Here is a 21,355-nt window from a genome sequence, read left to right as displayed (position 1 = left end):
GCTGGGTTACAGCCTCGAGCAATGGGTCTCCGGTGAAATCTTCTACGGTTTGATGTCCTGACTGGGATTGGGTGGGACTCATGGCTGCAATCTGTGGTGGACAGTGAGTTACTTGGACTCCCTCGATGGACTCCTGCAAAGAGACTCCCTAAGTCTTTCTTCGACTGTCCTTACGCTGCAGCCTTTCTGTAGTGTCTAGCCCATATGTGCTAGATTTACCTCATGCAGGCTTCGCTCCGCTCTGTAATCAAGCCTATTCAACACACCTGACTTGACCGAAACTCACTGATAGCTACTCAGCTTCAACAGTTTCACAGTTTCAAGAATTGACACAAAAAGTATCGAGACAAGATTAAATATTTCAACCAACTTTCCACACAGAATGCCTAAACACTGAATCTACAATTTCTCCTTACTCACCAGCAGTAGTTCACAGCTTCCTTCACCTGGACAAAAGATAAGGAAAGCAGTCCACTGGTCTATCATTGCACTCCCATAACACTGTTGGACTCATTATGGACTGTTTAAAAACAAATGATAGAATCCAGATCCAGAGATATCAACTTTTAATTCCACACATTCCTCTTCCTTTTCAAAACATTACCTAGAACAGGACGAAAGAAGAATTGTGACAAGTGGATGTGGAATTTCAAATTTCAGATATCAACAATTGTATTTCTGGTATTTTCAAAACATATTAAATCATTCTGAATATTTCTCTGTTTTGATGAGTAAAAATTCCTTTTTTTAAATTTCAAATTCAATTCTGATTTTTGAGAGTCATAATTGTATTTCAGATATCTCAAATGCAATTCTACATAATTGAAATTATACTCTCACTATATTATCAATTCTGTATTGACACATTAAGAATTTAATTTTGACTGGCCAGAACCAAATTTTAGATCATTAGAATTCCACTTATGATGTCTGTAATGTAGGTTGAGTTGTAGGTATAATTAATTACAAACGCAACCATATAACATATATAACATTAAGGATATTTCATCTTGGAATACTAACACGTCAAAATTGAATTATAGATATCTGTAGCTGAGGTTTTTTTAAGTAGAAGTCAATGGTACACGTTGACTGGTTTTGATTACGTTACAGACATGTACATGTACAATGAACATTTTGACCAGTAAGAAATAAATTGTAGATACACAAAATTACATTATGGATATGTTGGCTTGGAATTCTACCTAGTCAAAAAACTGTTCTTTGTTGATTGTTGATATCTACAATTGCCATTACCGCTACTGATCAAATGTTAAGAGGGCTTGCCATACACTGCATCACTGGGCAGAAGAACCATGTAGACTAGCTTACATTTAACCCAAAAGACTGTGCCATTCTTAGTTTGTTAGAGTATACCTTATGGGGCTGGGACTATGTCCCATAGGAGCACTTTGCACACAGAGGGGATCAAGTAGACATGTTTTTGCTCAGCTCATCTTCACCACTGTCTGCCATATCCAAACAGATTCACTCAACTCTTATGAAATGTTAGCAATGGATGTCTTCTATTTTTAGCTTAATTTCATTTATGTTAATGTGACTTTCTGTTTGTTTTAATTTCAGTTCCCCAGTAACTATTCTCAAAGGCATTTGCACAACACCAATGTAGGATGGCTTGAATAGAACTGAATCGATTCAAAGTATAATATAAGAAGTCTGTTTGAATAGGGTTTGAAATACAATGTTCAGACTGATATGTAACAGTAGGGGGACACAGTAGGAATGCTCTTCTCCGTTTTATATCAGTAAATAAAAAAGTGAAACTTGTTTGTTTTTGTTTTTAAATGCAAGCTGGGTAAAAAAGGATGGAAATACTACACACTGCTCCATGGCACGCATTTTTAGCTGATATCGCGAGAAACTGCCATTTAAGACTCGCGATGTCTGGATTGATAATGTTTTAGACGTGTCCGTCAAGTTAGCTAGTATTAGCCAGCGCTTGTCCGGAAGTAAGGAAAGCGAGCTGCAATTAAAATGAAAGGTTGATATATTTCTGCTTTATGTGAATGAATTATTATACCTGATTATAGCTCACAGAAACCATGTATGAAATGTGCAACATATGGTTAAGACAAAATGCACTAGCACTTTGTAGGGATATCTCCTTGAAGCTGACTCCTCTTTTCGAGTTGTGTAAGCTCCTGTTTGTTAACTTTTATTTTGGCGTCGCCGGATGTTTTTTTTCAGTGTTATTCAGGCGTACTTGACTAATGCATGACGGCTTCATCTCAGCTTCAGCTGAAGAGCAAGCCGACATCAGCTGAGTTTGCACGAATTGCCGTCCTTGTAGCTAAAAAACTGGAATTTATCATCACGCAAAATTCAGCAATAGCATTTTACAAGTTACGTTTAACTGTTAAGCCAATGAAATAACTGCCATCAGTCGTACCCACCGAGACAAGCTAGAGGGAAAGGAGGAATAACATTACACCAAACCCGGCAAACAAAGAGGTCCTTTTTTCAACGACATCATTTTTCCTCCATATTCAATAGTTATGAGTCATGTGGCCGTCGAAAATGTCCACGGTCTAGAGCAGCAGGTAAGCCACGACAGATTAATGTGTGTTGCAGTGTTTGTTGTTGAAACGTGTTAAAACGTCAGGGAGAAATGTTAGCTTGCCGGCTAGCCTGAAAACACCGCTAACGAGATGCTATCGTGCTAGCTACTGTTGGGTGCGCTTCAATTCCACATTCACGTGACCAAGAGCGGCTGCGGAGCGGAGAACCGAGTATACGACGTGGAAAACATTTTGGGGTTTTCTGCCCCTTTACTGTTGGATTTTAGCTATGGGTGTTACACCTACTCTAGTCCAAAATGATTTAAGAAAGCTGTTGTGTCCTATTGTGATATGTCGCAGCGAAGGTTGACTGCGGAAAAAGCGTTCATCATAACAGTCAGACCACAAATTACGCCCGGGCGGTTCCGTCGGTCTTCCAGTGTGAGCATATGAAGCGCACCCTACAACTATTATCTTCACTGCGTTTGTCTTGCAGCTTGATACAATAATAAAATGGAGGTATGCGGAGATGGAGCTAGCGGGACGGACACACAAACAATGCGGTGTTAGACAGATAAGCCCTCTGGCTTTCATTTAATGCGCAGTATTGCACAGTTTTCATGCTTCTCTTGACTGGGTCCCGCTTTAAAAAAAAAAAAAAAAGCTCATTTTTTCTGCGTCACCAGCAACGTAGTCTAGCTGTGTCTGACTGGTCACACAGTTTCCAGTAGAAAAGAACTGTATGTTCTCAATTGGTATTTTGGAAGTGTTTAATTGGTATAATGTCTCCGATAGAGTTGGATGTACAACACTGACCTTATTTAAACACATTATACACCCTCCTATAACGGTAGAATGCAAAAAGACACTGGGAATGTTTTTCTATTTAACTCAATCCCTCGCATTAGCCTAGTTCGCTACATATTGCAGCAGTTTAAAAGAGCATCCGACCCCCTAGAGACCGAATTTTAGTTTCTGATGAAAGAAAAAATAGTTTCCTGAACTGCAGTTGGATCCATGCACCAACATGAAATCTTTTGCCTCATCACTTTGTTGTAAAGCCTCTCAGACCAGCTGTGTGCAGTTTGCTGCTGAGTGTTGAGGTTGAAACATTTTTCAAACTAATACTTTTGAGTTGTCTGGTTTTGGTCTTGTCTTGAAATAAAAAAAAAAGCCTTAAAGGAAAAGTTCATCCAAAAGTGAAAATCCAGTCATTATCTCCTCACCCCGAGCTTTGCACAAAGTATTTTTTATGGTTCATATATCTGTTGATTTTATTCGATTAGTTGTTTGGTCTATAAAATGTCAGAAAATGGTGAAAAATGTCAGTCAGTGTTTCCCAAAACCCAAGGTGATGTCTTCAAAGGTTGGGTTTTATCCACAACAAATAGTTGACGATTAATTATAAGTTGACAACTTATCGATTAATCGTTGCAGCTCTACTATGCAGTGTCTGTAAGCAAGGCTTTTACATTGTTTATTAATTATGATGGATAAAGAAAAATGCATGTTTTCTTTATAGGCAGCAGGTTTTGGTGTCACCCTCTGACTATTTTGTCTCTGTTTATCCAGCTCGCTGTACTAGACTTGAGTGCAGCAGACGGACAAGGTGGAGGCACAAACAGTAAGCAGCCAACGTGTTTTGTTAGAAAGTTTTGGTACTTGGATTTTCTGTTTGTAGTGAGTGTGCAAAGAAACTCACAAAACTGAACATATTACCTCCACAAGTAGTAAACCATGGTAATGGTACTATATGTCAGAAGGACAGCAAACAAGGAAGTGCTCCATAAAGACATACATTTGGAAGAATAGGAAAATTGACAACAAGGCAACCAAGGGAATATCTTGGTTTTATATATATCTTTATATATAGCCTTTGTCTATATTAAATTAAAAATCAAGTTTTGTAAGTCCTGAAATGATGTTGGACACTGTCTCTCTCTGTCTGCAGGGCGATACATTCCTCCACATTTACGGAACAAAGACGCTTCCAAAAATGGTGTGTAGCATCAAGTTAAAGCTGTCCTGTGGAGTTTTCTTGTAGACAAGCAACACAAACCAACGTTGTGTTTACATTCAGTGTTACTCACCAATGTGCATTGTGTGAATCCTTGAATGTATCGCCGTCCTCATAAAACTGTTGCAACGCGGATATTTCCTAAATATTCTGCATTGTTTACATCCATGTTAGCTAGCTAGCAGTTCTCACTACTTGTCTTTGCACCTTACATTACTGTGGAACAGCAAAGTGGAATACTGTGAACCTGGTGGCATGCATGTATTTCTAAGTATGCATGCATAATTCGAACCAAATTGAGCTCCACTCGTAAAACCATCTCTCTATGATGCCACCAGAGGTCCAAAACTCCAGAGGGTATCTTTATTAATTGCATTTGTTACTGATAAAAACCACAACTGAATCTCTGTCTTCTTGTCCAGCAGGAAATGCCTTCGCTGCTGGTCGACAGGGTGGCTACACCATTGCACCTGCAGCCAACTGTAAGTTCATTTCTAAACTTAAACTACACTAATTTTGTTCTTTTTACATACATACCTCAAAGGAAAAGGTCCCCTAAAAATGAGACTTCAGTCATTATCTCCCCCCCCCCCCCCCCCCCCCCCCCCCCATGCTGATGGAAAGTCAGTTAAAATGTTAAAAACAAAGAACAGAAATCAAATGGCTCCATACAGCTCGTCCCTTCATCAGAAAAGATGTAATGTACTTGCTTTTTAAAGCTGAAATCTTCACTCTACCTGCTAAGTTAAAAGCGTTAGTCCACACCAGTGGTGTGGAAATTTCTCGATGATAAGATGCATCGTAAAGTGGATGTGGAAGATTCTGCATTGATGCAGAGACGGAGCATAATCGACAGTGTGCAGCTCATGCTGATCGTTGATTGTCCGGCCTCAGCTGGACAGTCAAGTTACGTCCCAACGTTGCTCCCATGCTTTAAATCGTGGGCAGACAGTAGGCTAACATAACTTATGTAGGAGGCATGTCAGAGGGAGGCAGAGATCATCTGCGAGTGATAATAAAAACTCACCTAATATTTTTTTAAACTTGCATCTCGGGGCACATGTCGGATTTTATGACCTTGCTGGGAAACACGAACTGGACGAGACCCAGGTTGAGCGTGACTTGTGCCTCACAACAATTACTAATCATGTTAGCCATTTTCACCTGAAGCTAACGTCTGCAGCCATAAATAATAACTGTTACAGCAAGCCCAGCTACTCAGCCAAGATGTGAGGAGGCGCTGTCAACTTCTGACCAACTCTGAGAGAGGTGTGAGCAGCAGAGTCAATAAATGCCTTATCTTAAAGCTGCCATGTGAAAACAATATTATTGTAGATTACAACAAATTAGAGATAGACCCATATGGTTTTTTCAGGGCCGATACCGATACCGATTATTAGTAGTCAAGGAGGCCGATAACCGATATTTGGAGCCGATATTCATTTGCAGTAAAAGGGAAAATATTGGCCTTGATGCAGTTACATTATGTCTTAAGTCTTGAACAGCAATATCCTGCTCCTCTCTACAAGAAACTGTCAAAGACAGCTTCAGGACACACTTCATCTAACAATATGTCATTTTCTGCTGCTTGGGATCTCAATCAACACAAAGTAAAGTAAAATAACTTGGTAGTTAAACAGCCATTACAGCCTACAGTTTTCTCTCAGAAGGTGCTTTGCTGTCAGTTTCTGCAGCTTCTCATGTGGCTTACACACACTTCTTTATTTATTAACTTTTATTTAGTTTTCTTAATTCTCTAGCCATCCCCTCAACGTGCTTCCCTGCAATGAAACTAACTGAATTTTACTCTCACACACACACACACAAACACTTCTTACTTTGATCACTGACTATTTCCCTATCAATATTATCAGCAACCTTGTTTCAAGTGATTAAACCGTTAAAAACACTAAACAGCCTGCAGCATCTTCACTTTAATAATCAGTGTTTATCATAGGAACAGACAGCTGCCGCTAACGTATTGGGCCTCACGGTAACGTCAGTAGTTACTGTAGAGTTGTACAGTTTCGCTACAGTCTGTTGAGCGTCCAGAGCCAGAAGGAGAAAGCGGACCGGTGGGCTACCGGCGGGCTACGTTACTATCACGGACTATTTCCATATCGATATGATCAGCAACCTTGTTTCGAGTGATTAACAAGCACGTCTGGAGTGACTGCGAGCGGAGAGGAGAAAAAGTTTTGCCGAACGGAACCGGCGCTGTTCCTGGGGGCTTGGTTTCGAAGGTAAGTTAAGGCAGCAGACTCTCCTGAAATTGTAATAAACATCCCAGTCCTCTACACTCAACCACTACTAGTAACATGACTGAGCTCATTAACGTTATATAAACATAAGCGGCAGCTCTGCTCGCTCGCGGTCCCTCCAGACGTGCGTGTTAATCACTCGAAACAAGGTTGCTGATAATATCGATATGGAAATAGTCCGTGATAGTAGAAGTCTGTGTGCGTGTGTGAGAGAGAGTAAAAACCTACTGAACTCAATTCAGTCCAGTTTTATTGCAGGGAAGCACGTTGAGGTGAAGGCTGATTAGCATTAGCGTAAAGTTAGCCCACCGGTCCGCTTGGCTCTACACGCTCAGCAGACTGTAGCGAAACTCACGTGAGCACTGTGCATGCACAGCTTTCACTGCTGATTGGCTGTTACCTGTGCATGTAACCAGAGCGTGTAACCAATCAGATGGTGCTGTGGGTGGGACAATGCTGGAGACAGAGTAGTGACAGCAGACAGAGAGACGCAGCTGCATCAGAGCCAAAATAACCCAGTTTTAAATTGATCTGTTATCGGCCGTCAGATTAAAAAAAAGGCCGATGCCGATATGCTTCAAAATGCCGAATATCGGCGCCGATAATCGGTCTATCCCTACAACAAATGTGTAAGGCACTGCAGATGGATAAATGTTTTGTTTTTGTAGTGTTAATGTCTTGAAAAGATGCAGCTTTTATTATGTAGACTGCTGAAGTTAGACTGTTGTGATTATTGGAAGCACTTTCTGAATAAAAGGGAAATTTAAATGATGAAAAAGTAGCTATGTGCAGTAATATAGATCATTGAGGATGCCATACACTGAGATGCATCGAGATGCATCGGGATCGTTTTGCATTCAAATTGTTGACAGCTGAATCTTAATGTAATCAAATCGTGAGGCCAATGAAGATTCACACCCCTAGCTTACACCCTGTCTGAAATGGGTGCATGAGCTCGACCTCACGTCAAGGGTGTAAATAACGTCATTTCAAATCAATTTGTGATCTCGGGGCTTCTGGAGACTTACAGGATTACAGCAGACAGGCTATATGGAGCCATTTGATGCTTTTTTGGTTGTTTTTTTACATTTTAAAACAAGTCCCCAGCTACTTCAGTTGTTTGGGAGAATGCTGCAATGCTGTTTTGTTGTGAAGCTCCAGGATTGTTTTGTTGATTATGAGACTTATGAACTTTTCCTTTAACATTCTTTAATATAGCATCAAGTCATCATCAGTTTGTTTTCTGATGTTATCTCGTTCTCTCATTGAGTTGAAGAAAGGGATGTTAAGTATCTGTGTTCTCGATCCATCACTGAACGGGCTACAATAAGAAGTGAAACAGTAATGTCAGCACTTCACACAGCAGTGATGAGTAATTCTTCTGCACAGTTTATGGGTACGAGCATCCTTTAAATGTCATCGTTGTGGTTTAATTATCGTGTTTTTCTCCCGCTGCAGATGGTTGGGATGGCGGGCGCAACAACTTTGTTAATGGCTACCATGACAACCGCATGACTGGTGGCAACTCGTTTAACCGTGGACCACCTCGCATGGAGCGAGGCCGGGGTGGTGTCGGAGGAGGTTACCGTGGCAACAGAGGCGGTGGCTTCAACCCCATGAACCAAGCACAGCCAATGGCATTTGCTGCCTATGATAATAAAGGTGGGATTTGGTTTAACTGCATGAAACATAATTGACTGGCGTCCTGCCACCCTAGCCCATCTGCTTTCACCTCTCTATCAGGGCTGGGAGATAGGCCTTCAGATAATAGTGCCATATTTTTAGCCTATATTGTGATACACTACATAAATCTACTTTTTTTCCCCTCTAAAGCACATCATTAATGCTAGAATGGTCCTTATTATAATTACACTGTTTATATTTGTACATATAATGTATATGCAAGTATTTCTATTTCTTAACTTTTTATTATTTTGTTTATTTTTTACTATTATTGTTTATTGTTATATTGAACTGTCCTTTGGCTGCTGTGACCCACACATTTCCCCGTTTGGAGGACTAATAAAGGAATTCTGATTCTGAAAATCAGATATCACATTATCTTTGACCAAATACCTCTATCGATATTTTGACAATATTGTCAGGATGACTTGTTAGTTTGACAAAACATAAACACAATGAGATTTTTGATCAGTAATCATCAGTATTGTGGATGTAATGACTAAGTGGGTAAAGGCAAGTATTGGAACAAGTAGATGGTGCCAAGATATAAATTATTCATCCAAAACTAGAACTGAAGTGAGGCTGAAACACGGCTGCTGGCACTCTGTAGAGCTGCTTCAGTGAAAGTGAATGGGACACTTCAGGGATACAAAAGTCAATAATTAAAAACCCTGTTTGTGTTGTGTTTTTTCTCACAAGCCCTGGTTCAGAGGCACCCTAAATACGGACATCAAATAACAAATCTCTCACATTAAACACCTCCCATACTTCATTCCAAACACCAGCTGTAGTTGCCTCCAAACACGGTTGAATAATGTATGAATAATACCACATGTATGAAACTTTCCTCTAATAGTTTTGTGTTCCTTCCCTGTCAGACGCTGGCGGCTGGAACACTGCCAAGGATGCCTACAGCAGTTTTGGTAACAACCGAGGGAAGTCTGCATTCTTCAATGACAGGGGCAACGCTAACAGAGGGAGGTAAGGAGATGAGACACAAAGACGGACTGAATAACTGCTGCCACAGGACTCCCTTGTTTTTCTGTTGTTACTGTACTGAAGCAACTTCAGGCTAAGTCACCATTCAACATGAAAGCAAGAAGTCTACTTCTTGTGACTTCTTTTATCTACAAGTTTATATTGTAGCATCATTATATATAGCACTTATTGTATCCTCATCGTCTTTGTGTTTTTTTCAGGTTTGAGCATGGTGGATTTGGTGGTGGAGGAGGTGGAGGAGGCAGCCGCTGGGTGGAGGAGTCCAGAGATGAGGGAGACTGGTCTAAACCAACACCACGTAACGAACGCCTTGAACAGTGAGTCTGTGCTTTTACTGGTCCTTGGAGGTTGTCTCCAGACAAGGAGAGTTGGCCTATTTAGGAACTGAAACAATCCATTGATTAGTTGAATCACAGAAAATTAATTTGCTGCTATTATACTTTTTGATTAATTGTTAAAGGTCCCATATTATGCTCATTTTTCGGTTCATACTTTTATTTGGGTGTCTATGCTGTTCAAAAACACATTATTTTTCTCATACTGTCCACTGCTGCAGCACCTCTATTTACCCTCTGTTGGTTTTTACTGTTTTATTGACCAGAAAATGATTAATTAATAGTGAAAATGTACATATAGTTATTTAGCTTAAAAATCAGCAGTGGCTGAGAAGATCAAAATGATTATAACAAAGAAACACAAGATGTATTTTCCTGAACATTAGACTAACGTGCACTCTGTTTCTCCTCCTCCTCCTCTCCTCTGAAGTGAGTTGTTCTCCGGCAGTAACACTGGGATTAACTTTGAGAAATATGATGACATTCCCGTTGAGGCCACAGGACAGAACTGCCCTCACCACATCGAGAGTGTAAGCTACTGTTGTCAACTATGGATCCACCAGTGTTACATTATATATTAGCTGCATGGTTACTTTCCCTGCTCTGTTTGTATATGTGTTTGCTGAGCAGTTCCAAGATGTGGACATGGGTGAGATCATCATGGGTAACATTGCTCTGAGTCGCTACACCAGACCGACCCCTGTCCAGAAATATGCCATCCCTATTGTCAAGTCAAAGCGAGACCTCATGGCCTGCGCACAGACAGGTAGGATGCACAAAACAAAGTCATCTAATGGAGAATACTATACTATCAAGATTAAAATGATGACTCTGCTGAATGCCCCAGGAGATGAATGAGGTTGACTTTGTGTCTGTAGGTTCTGGGAAAACTGCAGCCTTCCTGCTGCCGATCCTCAGCCAGATCTACTGTGAAGGACCAGGAGAAGCTCTGAACGCAGCTAAAGCGTCTGGACAGGTGAGCAGAAAGTCAAAACATGTCATTACTTCCGCCGTCAGGTCTGTTTGTCAGCAGGATTACAGACAAACTACTGGCCTGATTTTATTAAATTTGGAGGAAGAGTGTAGCATAGGTCAAGGAGGGGATAAAAATCATGGAAAATCATGATTTATTTTTCACTTTTGTTAACTTTGTAAGATTTAGCCATGGCAAAATAAAAACCATACATCTTAAAATCCAGTAGATGGTAGCAAAGTTCAATAGTGACAAAGCTTAGCCAAATATAGAAGTATGACAACTCCACATTACAATCTGTATTCTTGGCCTTTGTGGAGGTCTATGCTCCCTATCTGCACCTCTACTTTCCTCAAGGTTCAAAAATGAACCAAATGTTGAATCAATTGCTGGGGTAAATTAAAAAAAAATGGTCAAACATTTTCATTTAACTATTATGTTCTATAAAGAAAGTCTTTCAGATTAGATAAAAAAACTATTTTAATAACATATTCACCTGACAATTACCTAATTAACAGGGGGACTTTTATTGTGAAGAATTTATAGGAAAGGAAAAATGTTTACAGCCAAATTAGTGGAACTTTGTCAGTAGCAATGCTTCGATAATACTGCAAGGTGGAAGAGTATTTACAGCCACTTCTTTGACCACTACAAGAGACGAGCACGTTGCCAGTTAAAGACACACCTTCAAGCAGGTAGCCATGTTATAATATGAGTTTCACTTTTTAAATTGAATTACTAAAATAAATGAACTTTTCCACGATATTCTAATTTATTGAGATGCACCTGTAGATACTTAACTGGGGACATCCATATGTCCAAATGATGTCTGGCCAGGTGTATTTCACAAAGAGCAAGAAACATTGAAGAAAAGTCATCAAAAAGCTTTTTTGTGTTGCAGGGTATGTTTTGTTATCTTTCCTATCCTGCACTCCTTTAGATTTTTATTGTGAGCCCATCAAGAGGTCCCAACCTCCAGGCAGGGCAACACTGGCCTAGTAGGCCCACTGATAAGTGGTGATCTGTACTGTGGGGTTGGGTGCTCACATTTAAATTAAACATGCGCCCAGCCAGCTGAAACCATGCACTACCTTCCTGAAATCTGAACTTCATTTGACTGCAAAAACATCAACTGTAGTTGGACTGAAGTGTTGTGTTGTCATTGCATTGCAGGAGAATGGAAAGTATGGCCGTCGTAAGCAGTACCCCATCTCACTGGTGTTGGCTCCAACAAGAGAACTGGCATTGCAGATATATGATGAATCCAGGAAGGTACGAACACACATGGACATACACATGAAATCATGATAAAATGGAAAAATGTTTATCCGTGTATTTCTTCAACCATTTTGTTTTTCTTTGCAGTTTTCCTATCGTTCCAGAGTGCGTCCTTGTGTTGTGTATGGAGGAGCAGACATTGGCCAGCAGATTAGAGATTTGGAAAGAGGCTGCCACCTGCTGGTGGCCACACCAGGGAGACTGGTGGACATGATAGAGAGGGGCAAGATTGGACTGGACTACTGCAAGTAAGACATTTCCAATTGAACAGTATCATTGGTCTTTAGAATGAGATGTGTTTTACATACTTACAGTTTTCTAAATATTAGAGTTTTATATGTATTTCAAAGTCTACAACCTCTTCCTCTGTCTCCTTCTCTGCAGCTACCTGGTCCTGGATGAGGCAGATCGTATGTTGGACATGGGATTTGAACCACAGATACGACGTATCGTGGAACAGGACACCATGCCACACAAAGGCATCCGGCAAACCATGATGTTCAGTGCAACTTTTCCTAAAGAGATCCAGGTACATTTGCAGGGGAACATCTGACGTGCGTTTTCCCGTTACAGATGCTTTGGATAAGACTAGTGCAGTTCATGTAACATTCTTTGATATATACACTGCAACGATGATTATTCACAATGCAAGATTTGTGGGTATCACAAGTCCACTACATGAACACAATTACTTTATGAAGCCATTTTACCTGAAATCTTGTGTTGACAAACTTGTTATATCAGGACCAAATACCAGGTCCATAGTTGTAGTGATGCTTGTGAAAGCTATAGTAGGTTAATTGTTTTCAGTTACATAAAAAAATATTGTTAAAAGAATTGTTGAAAAATGATAAAATAAGTATAAAATGAAATTACGTTAAAATGAAAGCAACAATATGAGAGCTTTGATGCATGACAGCTGGTATTATACTCATCTAAAGGTACATGGACAGGAACAGGATTGAAATACACTGGTCTAGTCATTCCGGTGGTAAATTTGTATTTTAGCTGGGAATGGCTAATTTTATCTACGTAGGTATGCAGAGGACCAATTTATTCTGCCATATTCTTCAACAAACCTGTTGAGTTTTAAAAAGGAATGTCTTTGCAAATTACCTTATGAGCACATGAAATACCTAAAATCTATCAATAATCACATTCTCTGCTCCCACTCCAGATCCTGGCCAGGGATTTCCTGGAGGAGTACATCTTCCTAGCGGTCGGAAGAGTTGGTTCCACCTCAGAGAACATCACTCAGAAAGTGGTGTGGGTGGAGGAGAGCGATAAAAGGTCTTTCCTCCTGGACCTGCTCAGTGCTACAGGTGAGACAGTCACATAGCAGTAACAACTCATGACCATCATCTATGTCCCAACACTGCAGCTCCACGACACATACAACTACTGCTAACACACACATTTGCACACACAATACAGTTTGATTTACCATGTCGTCCTCCCGTCCCAGCCAACACATTACTGTGTGTCTCTGTGGCACATCAGAAACATGAAACATCCACAGTTAGTTTTCTGCTGGTGATTGAGAAAAGTTTACATGTTGGTGGTTTGGTGTGGTTTTATCCCAAGTCATCCCCAGTGAGGTTCAGGACAATACTGGAGACAACATAGAGAAACCTGGTAAGATCCTCAATGGTGAACTTTGTATCTGTCATCTCATATTTTAAATCATTTTGCCTGCCCTTTATTGTTCTTCTCCGTGGATGGAGAGTCTTTTGTTTATTCAGTTCTTTTTGCTTCTGTGTACCATCTCATGGGTCAGGTTTGCTAAGCTTACATCAAACATGCCTGTTGTATTTCTTTTTCCTTTATTCAAGACTTCTTTTTTTATGTACAGTCTGTTGCTGTGGTATCTTTATGTCAGACCAAAAGCCTTGATAGAGAGAGTCTGGTTATGTTGTAGTCTCAATAGCTAACAAGTGGATATAAATGTTGGTCAATGTCCTTCACTTCATCATCAGGTAGTTATGTTCATGGATCTGGAGCATTGAGGAAGAACTATGACCAAACTCTTTCCATCAGTGGCTCCAGTCACAGTGCCTGCACAACAACACAGTGCTGCTCAGTTTGTTAACCATTCTTTCTTGTGATTATTTCTTGTTTTTATCCACACTGCACTCCCTGCTGCCTGTTGCATTATTCTGTTCATATAAAAACATCTATTGTAATGTGGTGTGAATAATTGAAACTAATTAAGGTGCATGTTATCAAGACATCTGTATCACATTACCGTGGACTGAAACAGCCTTCTCAGTAGATGTATAAATGTGCTGGTAGAGCTGAAAGAGTCGCTGACATGACTTGATTATACATGGTAGAGTTTAAATCTCAAGATTGTCAGCATGCAAATAGTTTTGTTCGTGTGTACAGCTCTTTTTGAAAAAAATCTGCAAATAAATGAATAAGATACGGAGCCCCTAAAGGGACATGGGGAAAAAAAAAACTTAAACGTTTCTCGTGCTCACGAGATACTCACGAGATACTATCCTCACAATGAGGATATGGAGTGTAATGATTGTGTGAGAGCTGTCACTGACTTTATTTACAGGCTTTCATAAATCATACAATCCATATTCGCAGGTGGTGAGGATGATCCAGATGAGCTGACTGGAGAAGGCAGAGTGTGTGTGCGGAGACTGCGCTGTCTCCAGTGCGCTCTGTGTGCTGTCTCCAGTGCGCTCTGTGTGCTGTCTCCAGTGCGCTCTGTGTGCTGTCTCCAGTGCGCTCTGTGTGCTGTCTCCAGTGCGCTCTGTGTGCTGTCTCCAGTGCGCTCTGTGTGCTGTCTCCAGTGCGCTCTGTGTGCTGTCTCCAGTGCGCTCTGTGTGCTGTCTCCAGTGCGCTCTGTGCGCTGTCACCAGTGCGCTCTGTGCGCTGTCACCGCAGAGCGCACTGAGTGCACCTGACAGTCGTGTCCACTGCAGCGATTTCACACACAAACTACATGAAAACACGTATTTGGTGAAGCATGAACAGTAGGCTATCATTCTTTAATGCTTTATAGTGAAGTGTAATAATTATTCCAGTTAGTTAGACTCTTTGGTAACTAACTGATCCAGTGATCATAATCGATGGTAGAAACCCAAGATTAAATCAAAAAACATTAAAGAATGAATAGCCTACTGTGCATGTTTCACCAAATACAATTTTAGTTTTCATGTAGTTTGTGTGTGAAATTGCTGCAGTGTACACAACTGTCAGGTGCACTTGGTGCGCTCAGCCGCACAGGTATGAAGGTAGATTTGTGTCTTTATTATTCAATCAAAAAAAAGGTTGCTTCAATCAAAAAAACCCGTTTCAATCAAAGAAAAAAAGTGTTTGAATGCAAAAATATATTTGAGACTCAAAAAAATGCATTTGAACACTATTTTTTTTTGCTTGAAAATGTTTTTTTTTGATAGAAGTGAAGGTTTTTTTGTTTGAAGCAACTTTTTTGATTGAAGTATTGTTGTTTTGTGTTTGGGCCATATCATGGGTAGGACATTTGTGTCTTTATAATTCAATCAAAAAAGAAGTTGCTTCAAACAAACAAAAAATATTTTCAATAAAAAAATCACTTCAATCAAAAAATAAACCTTTTCAATCATAGAAAAAATGTTTTTGAATGCAAAAATATATTTGAGACTCAAAAAATTGCACTTGAACACTTTTTTTTTGATTGAAAATGTTTTCTTTGATTGAAGTAATCTTTTTTGTGTTTGGACCATGTTATGGGTAGGACATTTGTGTCTTAATTATTCAATCCCAAAAAAGTTGCTTCAATCAAAAAAAAATATTTTCAATCAAAAAAAAAATATTTTCAATCAAAGAAAAAACTGTTTAAATGCAAAAAAAAAAAAAAAATTTGAAGTGTTTTTTTTTTTAATTGAACTTTCTCTTTTTTTGAATGAAGTGAAAAAAGTTTTGAAGTCGTTTTTTTTTTAAATCATTTTGACACAAACGTACCGCAGTGGGCGGGTGCTTCCCCATTGGTCAGACATGTTTGAGTGACAAGTGTCTACACCAACGACGTCTTTCTGACAAGCAAGTCATGGTCGCCAGCAGCCAGGAAGCAGTGGTGGAGTTGTTGTATATATGTCTATGGCATGAATCTATAATAGATCCATGGTCTATGGTGGTTAGTAGATAAAACCATAGACATAGATACAGAGACGCCTCATTGAGCGGGTTGTTCCGCTGCTGCGATACGTCGACGTCGACGACATATTGGAGGAGGCAGCTCTGCCCCGTGAACTAATACAAGTGAATGGAGTGAACTTTAGAAAGCTCCTTCTACAAAGTGCTATAAGTTAATGTCTCTCATTTACACATTCACACACATACGAATATATTCAGGAAACAGACAGGAACCAGAAACAACGTCTGTAACGTCCTCGGATGATTATAAACGTTAACTACTCCTCATATGTTCAGTTTACAGGTGGGCACCAAACCACCAGATGTATTTTTATAATGTTTTTATGTGTTTACAGCTGCCAACGTATGTAACGCTGCTACTGTGATGATACATGACGGTAACACAAGCAATTTCCCGTCAGGGCTTAATGAAGTATTTCTGATTCTGATTAATATATTATGCAGTCAGTAGTCCATATTTAAGTTGACAGTATGGCAGACAGACATCACATTTACGTGTCAGAATCTGGTTATTATAGACACAGATTCAATATTTAACCGTCATGTATCATCACAGTAGCAGCGTTACATAAACGCTGTAAACAATCATAAAAACATTATAAAAATACATCCGGTGGTTTGGTGCCCACCTGTAAACTGAACATATGAGGAGTAGTTAACGTTTATAATCATCCGAGGACGTTACAGACGTTGTTTCTGGTTCCTGTCTGTTTCCTGAATATATTCGTACGTGTGTGAATGTGTAAATGAGAGACATTAACTTATAGCACTTTGTAGAAGGAGCTTTCTGAAGTTCACTCCATTCACTTGTATTAGTTCACGGGGCAGTGCTGCCTCCTCCAATATGTCGGCGACGTCGACGTATCGCAGCAGCGGAACAACCCGCTCAATGAGGCGTCTCTGTATCTATGTCTATGGTTTTATCTACTAACCACCATAGACCATGGATCTATTATAGATTCATGCCATAGACATATATACAACAACTCCACCACTGCTTCCTGGCTGCTGGCGACCATGACTTGCTTGTCAGAAAGACGTCGTTGGTGTAGACACTTGTCACTCAAACATGTCTGACCAATGGGGAAGCACCCGCCCACTGCGGTACGTTTGTGTCAAAATGATTTTAAAAAAAAACGACTTCAAAACTTTTTTCACTTCATTCAAAAAAAGAGAAAGTTCAATTAAAAAAAAAAAACACTTCAAATGATTTTTTTTTTTTTTTGCATTTAAACAGTTTTTTCTTTGATTGAAAATATTTTTTTTTTGATTGAAGCAACTTTTTTGGGATTGAATAATTAAGACACAAATGTCCTACCCATAACATGGTCCAAACACAAAAAAGATTACTTCAATCAAAGAAAACATTTTCAATCAAAAAAAAAGTGTTCAAGTGCAATTTTTTGAGTCTCAAATATTTTTTTGCATTCAAAAACATTTTTTCTATGATTGAAAAGGTTTATTTTTTGATTGAAGTGATTTTTTTATTGAAAATATTTTTTGTTTGTTTGAAGCAACTTCTTTTTTGATTGAATTATAAAGACACAAATGTCCTACCCATAATATGGCCCAAACACAAAACAACAATACTTCAATCAAAAAAGTTGCTTCAAACAAAAAAACCTTCACTTCTATCAAAAAAAACATTTTCAAGCAAAAAAAAATAGTGTTCAAATGCATTTTTTTGAGTCTCAAATATATTTTTGCATTCAAACACTTTTTTTCTTTGATTGAAACGGGTTTTTTTGATTGAAAATATATTTTTTGATTGAAGCAACCTTTTTTTTGATTGAATAATAAAGACACAAATCTACCTTCATACACAGGGAGCACTGGTGGAATATGGATTGTATGATTTATGAAAGCCTGTAAATAAAGTCAGTGACAGCTCTCACACAATCGTTACACTCCATATCCTCATTGTGAGTCCTGATCATGATGCAGGCCGAGTTCACCGTAACTACACTTCAATGAATAAATAGTGTTCAAGTATCAAACTTCCATTTTCAAACGATATCCCAGGCTGAGAGATACCACTGATTGTCGCACATAATTTGGGCACGTGAAGAAAAAAAACTTAAATGTTTCTGGTGAGCACCAGACACTTTCTCGTGCACACAAAATACTTTCTTGTGCTCACGAGAACCTTTTCTCGTGAGCACGAGAAAGTATCTCGAGCACAAGAAACTTTCTTGTGAGCACCATGTCCCTTTAGGGGCTCTATAATAAGATAAAGTAAGGTGGTGAATTCCTAGTTTGAATTTTGACATAAATGGTTTCTGTTTGCCAGCTGTAATAATAATAATAATAATAATAATAATAATATTACTAATAATAATAGTGATCATTATGATAACCATCATTAATGTTCAATTTATAGTCAATTAAACTTAAGTTAATAATTATAAAAAGCATTTATTAATCATTTGTTTATTATGAAGTTGCATCTGATGTTTATAAACCTTGACAATGTCTTAAAAAGGTTTATAAAGCATTTCATTGTTAACAGTGAATTAACAACTAAAGTTTAATTATTAATTGTCAATACTTATAATAAAGTGTTACCACTTCACTATACAGCACCTCTCTTAACAGGGTTACAAATTTCTTAACAAGAAGAAGTTAAACCAGACAAGGCAGATCAAATGAGAATAAAATGAAAAATACAAACAATATAAAACCATTATACCTGTAGTAATCAAGATGTCATTATGTCGCCTGATGGTAGTTTGCATTTCCTGGAAAATGTTTTTGTGTGACTTTTATGTCAAAAACTTTTGATGTTGTGTCACATCAAAATGTGACAAAGCGACTTGGTAGCTGACGATGTTTTGTTGACTATAAAATTTGGTTAGTCATTCTCTCAGATGTGGTTTATTTACACGTACAGAGTTTGACATTGCAGTCCATTGTATCCATGACCATAAGTCGCTACTTCCAAGTCAGATCTCCATTATGTGGTGAAATGGGAAGTCAGAAACGTCTTATTGTCACATCATCATCAAACCCCAAGAACTGTATCTGGTGTGTTTCAGAGCAAGATACCTTGCTACCAAAAGAGCCGTGGGAAGCTTCATATGCGTTTAATTTTATGTGCATGCTAGTCTTCTCCATAAAGTGACTTCTCATGATTTGGGTGACGCCTTGACTTTTGTACTAGTTTGGAATAAAAGGAAAAAGAAGAAAAAACAACTTGCCATCCTCCATAAAACACTTAAGCTACAGTTTTGCAGTATGAGGTTTGAAAACAGAAAGCGCGGCTAACACCCAGCTGTTTGTGTTAAAAATGTAGCTGACACCAAGATTGTCTGTTCACCTTATAGTAACATCAGCTGCCTTTTCTCTGGGCTCATCAGGTAAGGACTCATTGACCCTGGTTTTTGTGGAGACAAAGAAAGGTGCTGATGCCTTGGAGGACTTCCTGTATCGGGAGGGCTACGCCTGTACCAGTATCCATGGCGACCGCTCCCAGAGAGACCGAGAGGAGGCCCTCAGCCAGTTCAGATCAGGAAAATGCCCCATTCTGGTGGCCACAGCGGTCAGTTCAAATAAAATCCTGCTAAATACACTGGTAACATTTCTTCATGAAAACGGTCACACTGGATATAATATTGATGAAGGTTCTCAGTCATCCAGGTCGTGGTAAATATAAGTGCTATATCGTAGGCAACTGGACATGTTTCAGTTTCACCTCTCATCCAAGAGGCTTCTTCAGTTCTAACTAACTGAAGGGGATTTGCAGGCTTTTAAACACTAGTTGCGTTTCCATCCACCTTTTTTTATTCGCATTTTCAAAAATTGCGAATAAATACTTGGTTGGAAACGCCAGAAATTCGCAAAAAGGCAGTAAATTCGCAAAAAAGTTTTTACGCTTGTAGGGGGTGGATTTGTCAGCGTATCGATAAAAGGAAAATGCGACTTTTTGTTATGGAAACAGGTTTTGTGAATAAATCATGACTAACCCCGATGTGACGTCGTGGTACGTCTGAAGTGCTGCTGGACGACGACTTCCCAAAAGTCCTTCACCCGGCGACGTTCCCAAACAAATGGAGAACGACGCGGTCTCCCTCCAGCAAACTCTGACAGCACTCGTAACATCAAAAATCTTCTTTTCCTTCTCCTCTTCAGGAGGGTTTTGTAGGCTGTGAACGCTGACAAAATTGTAGCTAATGTTCTCCCAAGAGCAGACAGGTTCACCAGTAAATTGTCCACGATGTTGAGTGTCAGCTGAGTGTCAACTGTTGTCATGGATACATTCACGCTCTCTTATGACGTAATCTCACGGCGCACTCCTCCTCTCCCAATAATCGCAAAACAATAACGAATGGAAACGGGCATAAATTTGCATTTGCTTTTTGTGCATTTTCACAAAATCCGCTCTTAAATTCGATACAATTGGATGGAAACCCAATTACTGTGTGGGAGTGTCCTTACAGAGTCGTTAAGGACACGTGTGAGCTCTGAGTTTCAAAGTCGTTAGGGCCACTTGTGGGTCGTCGGTCAAAGTGGCCTTCATGTCGGTTGCTAAGGCTAGGTGAGGCCAGGTGTGAATGGTTGTTAAGCTGTCTGGGGAGAGAACTCAGTACTGCATTGTAGGTGGGTGATAAGTCATGTCTTAGGCCACCTCCTCTGTTCAAAGACCGCCGTTCCAGTTTGACATAGATGGATTCTTTCACTCCTCTTTCAACCCATCTGTCTTCTCTAGACAAGATGTTTACATTGTTGTCCTCAAAGAAATGATTTTCCTCCTTCAGATGTAAGTGGACAGCAGAGTCTTGACCTGAGGAGTTGGCCCTCCTGTGTTGTGCCATTTAGACTTAGACTTAGACTTAGACTTCACTTTATTGATCCCGTTGGGATGACTCCCTCAGGGAAATTGAATTTGTTTATGGAGAGGTTGTTTTGTCTCCCCAATGTACAAATCTGTGCAGTCCTGACTGCATTGAACAGCATAAACTACATTACTCTGTTTATGCCTGGGTGTTTTGTCCTTAGGATGGACAAGTTTCTGCCTCATTGTGTTGGTAGGTTTAAAGTCAACTGGGATATGATGTTTATTGAAGATCCTCTGAGTTTCTCAGATGTTCCTGCGACATAAGGAATGACCACGTTGTTACGTTTTCTCATCTCCTCCTCTCTGT

The 21,355-nt window shown here is 39.5% G+C and overlaps 1 protein-coding gene across 4 annotated transcripts in view; it reads left to right on the top strand.

Moving 5' to 3' along the window:
• Positions 1–2,230: 2,230 nt before the first annotated feature.
• LOC140992050 (ATP-dependent RNA helicase DDX3X-like) overlaps positions 2,231–21,355 on the top strand; it is a 32,124-nt gene continuing 12,999 nt past the window's right edge. Inside the window, exons 1-15 of one of the 4 annotated variants that reach the window (XM_073462276.1) lie at positions 2,255–2,561; positions 4,092–4,143; positions 4,471–4,518; positions 4,962–5,018; positions 8,256–8,459; positions 9,359–9,461; positions 9,680–9,796; positions 10,245–10,344; positions 10,445–10,580; positions 10,693–10,790; positions 11,961–12,059; positions 12,153–12,313; positions 12,450–12,594; positions 13,243–13,387; positions 19,571–19,752. In XM_073462276.1, the coding sequence (XP_073318377.1) occupies positions 2,517–2,561; positions 4,092–4,143; positions 4,471–4,518; positions 4,962–5,018; positions 8,256–8,459; positions 9,359–9,461; positions 9,680–9,796; positions 10,245–10,344; positions 10,445–10,580; positions 10,693–10,790; positions 11,961–12,059; positions 12,153–12,313; positions 12,450–12,594; positions 13,243–13,387; positions 19,571–19,752 (1,692 nt within the window). In that variant the 5' untranslated portion in view covers positions 2,255–2,516. Of the gene's footprint in view, positions 2,562–4,091; positions 4,144–4,470; positions 4,519–4,958; positions 5,019–8,255; positions 8,460–9,358; positions 9,462–9,679; positions 9,797–10,244; positions 10,345–10,444; positions 10,581–10,692; positions 10,791–11,960; positions 12,060–12,152; positions 12,314–12,449; positions 12,595–13,242; positions 13,388–19,570; positions 19,753–21,355 lie in introns of all 4 variants that reach the window. The other 3 variants (XM_073462275.1, XM_073462278.1, XM_073462277.1) reach the window with 3 other exon arrangements.

The sequence above is a fragment of the Pagrus major genome, chromosome 24 (genome assembly GCF_040436345.1).
Source record: "Pagrus major chromosome 24, Pma_NU_1.0".
In the NCBI taxonomy this organism is placed as follows: Eukaryota; Metazoa; Chordata; class Actinopteri; order Spariformes; family Sparidae; genus Pagrus; species Pagrus major.
The sequence above is the reverse complement of the archived record's forward strand: the minus strand, read 5'-3'. Positions and strand labels throughout refer to the sequence as shown.